The 3830-nt window shown below is 38.1% G+C and overlaps 1 protein-coding gene across 1 annotated transcript in view; it reads left to right on the top strand.

The window, feature by feature from the left end:
- Positions 1 to 3590, top strand: part of mrpl3 (mitochondrial ribosomal protein L3) — a 145480-nt gene extending 141890 nt beyond the window's left edge. Inside the window, exon 10 of the mRNA XM_028817903.2 lies at positions 3292 to 3590. Within this exon, the coding sequence (XP_028673736.2) occupies positions 3292 to 3441 (150 nt within the window). The 3' untranslated portion in view covers positions 3442 to 3590. The remainder of the gene's footprint in view (positions 1 to 3291) is intronic.
- The last annotated feature ends 240 nt before the right edge of the window (positions 3591 to 3830 follow it).

Raw genomic sequence — 3830 nt, 5'->3', positions numbered from 1 at the left:
AGCAGGCTTGCATTAATGGCATCACACAACACTTGGGAAGAGATAAATATCCTTGAAGCCATCTTGGAAAATTAAGCAAACTAAACCCTAGTTCTTGTGGTGGAGCCAGTGAACCTCAGAAGAACAACAAATACCCAAATCTGTGTTATATATTTGTTATGAGCCGGACTAGCACTTTATCCACAGGCTTGTTTTTGATTGGTCCTCACTGCTGTTGCAAAAACTAGCTGAAAATGCCTTAGCAATGTTCTCTGAATGGAAATATGCAGTCTTAGTGATATAGAAAAAGAATAATAAGCAAAAGAATATTAAGATTAAGAGGTGACATGATTGAAGAATTATGAAGAGAATTAGTCCAGTGAATTGAGACTATTATTTTAAAATGAGTTCATTAAGAACATGGTGGACACAGTTGGAAACTTGTTAAGGGTAAATTCCATACAAGTATTAGGAAGTTTTTCTTTACACAAAGAACAATAGACACTTGAAGTAAGCAACCAAGTAATGTGGCAGACAGTAAGACTTTAGGGACTTTCAAAACTCGACTTGATGTTTTTTTGGAAGAAATAAGTGGATTGGACTGGCGAGCTTTGTTGGGCTGAATGGCCTGTTCTCATCAAGATTGTTCTAATGGTTAACACATGATTTAAAGTTTAGGTCACTGTCTATGATTACACCCTAATTTCTTTCCTTCCAACTTGACATTTTTAATTCTAAGGGATCACATTTATTTATAGTATAATAATCCGGCCTAATGGGAATATATAGATTGAAAATAATAACAGGCCCAGAATAGATCCTGGAGGTACACCACATACAATATCATGGTTCTCTGTGCTACATTCACCGCAACTAACATAGAATTTTCTTCCTGCTAAATAAGACTGAAACCAATTTAAGACACTGCCCAACAGATTCAACCATTGACTAACACGATTTGTAAGAATACAGAGGTCTGTATTGTCAAGTATTTCACTCAGGCGTAGTAGAACAACAACAAGTATGTGGCATCTGTCCGCATTAACCTGCAAGTCCTTTACTACTTTAACCAGTACAGTTTCTGTACTATGATTTTTTTCTAAAACTTGATAGAATGTTTATTTCAATAGTCATGTAATTACTGATAAGCAACATTCCAGAAAAGTAGTTTAACACTAGAATTACCAAAGCCTACGAAAAAACTCGTAAATCTGGCCCACCTTAAATCCCTTTGCACCTCTCTGTCAGCGTCTTTTGTCTTGTAAATGTCTTCATAAGCCCAAGCAGCCTGATATACCAGAAGCAATGCAGAAAGGGCCCAGCTCAAGCCTGGATTATCAAGGAGTGAATTGCTGGAGTCTTAGAGGGGAAATAATAGATCGTTATTTGGAACACATGCACTTCTTGTGTGTTCCGTGTCTACAACAATCTAACACAACAATTTAACACATCGTTAAAACAGAAACATTTTTCATGTTTTAGTAATAAATGACAAAATGTAGACATGAACTGTATAATGTGTGAAGGCTGGAGGCCAAATATCAAATAAACACTTTAACAAAAGGTGCCAAATGCAATACGATAGCTTCCATGGTGCAATGGTAAGAACTGCTGATTTATAATCCAGAGGTCACAGGATCGTTCCTGGGTGTCTCGCATATTTACCATTTTGAGTAGTGAGCTGCTGTTATTGTTAATATTATACAATAAAAACATACATTTGATTTGCGTCTGTAACAGCCGGTGTACATTTATAGTACTTGTAAAAGTTAGCATTTTTTTTTTCACTTTTATTCTCTGTCACGGTCATAATACAACACTCATAGCCCCTTCCCTCCCACCGCACCTCAGATCTGACGCTGTTAGTTTTTATTCGAAACTGGGAATAACTGTACATGTGACTGGTATTTTGAGACAATAGAACTGGAAATTCTCTGATCTGGAGGGATAAAAGCTGACACACAAACGCTGGTGAATTGGCCTTTTTGGTATCTCATTGTCACTTGAATTTTTTTTTATTCAGTTTTATCGAGTGTTCCTGCTTGCGCTGAATTAATATGCACCTAATGGTCCGTGATGTCAAAGCTACACTGACAAAAAACAGAGACATAGGTATATATGATATTTGGAATTATTTATTTTATGACCTGTATGGTACATTTTGGAAAACATTGTGGCACTGATGCAACATTATTCATATTATTCATATTCATTCGCATGCCTTCTTGCGGTTGTAATCAGTGACTGTGTTTTTATTTTCTTCAATCTTGCCCATTCTGGTGTGGTGTTTCTTTTATACTCCAGTTCCACACTATATGCAATCATCAAATTCAAATGTTAACAGTTCCCACACACCCAAGGAGCATCCTTCCCCTCTGAAACCCCAGCACTTCACTCCAAGAGAAGATAATCAAAGTTTGAGCTGGGCCCTCTCTGTGTTGCTGGGGCAGGTATAGCAGGCTGCTTGGGCTTATCAACACATTTACAAGGCAAAAGACATCTGACGGAGAGGTGTGGCGTGATTTAAGGTGGACTGGATTTACAAATTTTTTCGTAGGCATTGGTAATTCTAGTGTTAAAAAGGCATATTATAAAGAGGTCTAAAGTTGTCAAGTATAACCAACAACAACAAGCACCCTCAAACACATACAAGAAATAGAAAAAAAGAAGGCAGAAAATTCTGACTTGTCTAAAGAGGATAGATTTTGTACACTTGTTAGAAACTTTTCTTCATACAAAGGAACACAGGCACATAGAATATGTGACCAAGTAGCGTGGTGGAGAGCACAACTTTGGGGGGCCTTCAAAACTCGACTTTGTGTTGTTTTGGGCAGTCTAGGTGAATAGGATGGACGAGATTGTTGGACTAAAAGTCGTGTTCTTATCACAATTGTTCAAATTTTCCAATGTATGGTCAGTTGTGCAGAGTCCGTCCCAGCAGAAGAGGGTGCAAGGCTTGGGCACACTCTGATGGGGTGGCTGTCAATGCAGTACACTAACCTGTATTCACTCCCACACGTTGGGGTCACTTTAGAGTTTTCAATAAACCTAACTTGGAGGAATCCTCATGCAGACCAAGAGAGAATGTGGGCCTGGGATTCAGCCTGCTGGATTCAAGAGGTAGCTGGCGCTAATCACTGTATCACACTGCGGCCTAGACTTTACTTCTAAAAATTATTGAAAAAAAATAAAAACTGTGTGGTAAGTTTTAACAGCAATGATTTATAATGCTGGAAGGTCCCATTTGGTCGTAGAGGACAGGCTGATTCATTATCTCTCATTGTTCACTATCCTTTTTTTTTTTTCTTCTAGGTCACAGATACAAGGCTGCCTACACGCACTGAAAACAATCAGAATCCCCCTTTTCCAACTTATTTCAAAGATGGAGAAGAAAATCTGCCAGAAGACCTGTATGATGATGAGATGTTTCAATTCACTGAACCTTCTATCACATATTCTTGAGAAACATCTTGTAGAATCAGACCCTGAAGCCCCTGCCACTGTGAGCCGCTTGCCAGGTTTCTTGAAACGCAAGGAGCCTGTCGGATCGCCTCCACTTCTGTCAATTACTGTCTTCACACTGTGCAGGAATAAATATCATGGCAAAACTAGCATAAGTCTAAATTTTGCCTCTTTTGAAAGCCCTTCACTCACTTTTTTTTATATTGCGACTATTTTGCAGGAAAATAATATTAAATCTAGCAACGGACATTTCTATGTAAATTACTCAGACACCAGAAGATGAAACTTCTTCCTGGATTGTCAAGCCTCAGAAACATATTCTGTTTTTATATGTCCGAATAAAGTCAAAAGAAGAAACGAAAGTCTTCTACTTCCTTTCAACAGTTCAA

Source organism: Erpetoichthys calabaricus, chromosome 13 (genome assembly GCF_900747795.2).
Source record: "Erpetoichthys calabaricus chromosome 13, fErpCal1.3, whole genome shotgun sequence".
Taxonomy (NCBI): Eukaryota; Metazoa; Chordata; class Cladistia; order Polypteriformes; family Polypteridae; genus Erpetoichthys; species Erpetoichthys calabaricus.
This window is presented reverse-complemented; position numbering and strand designations above follow the sequence as displayed.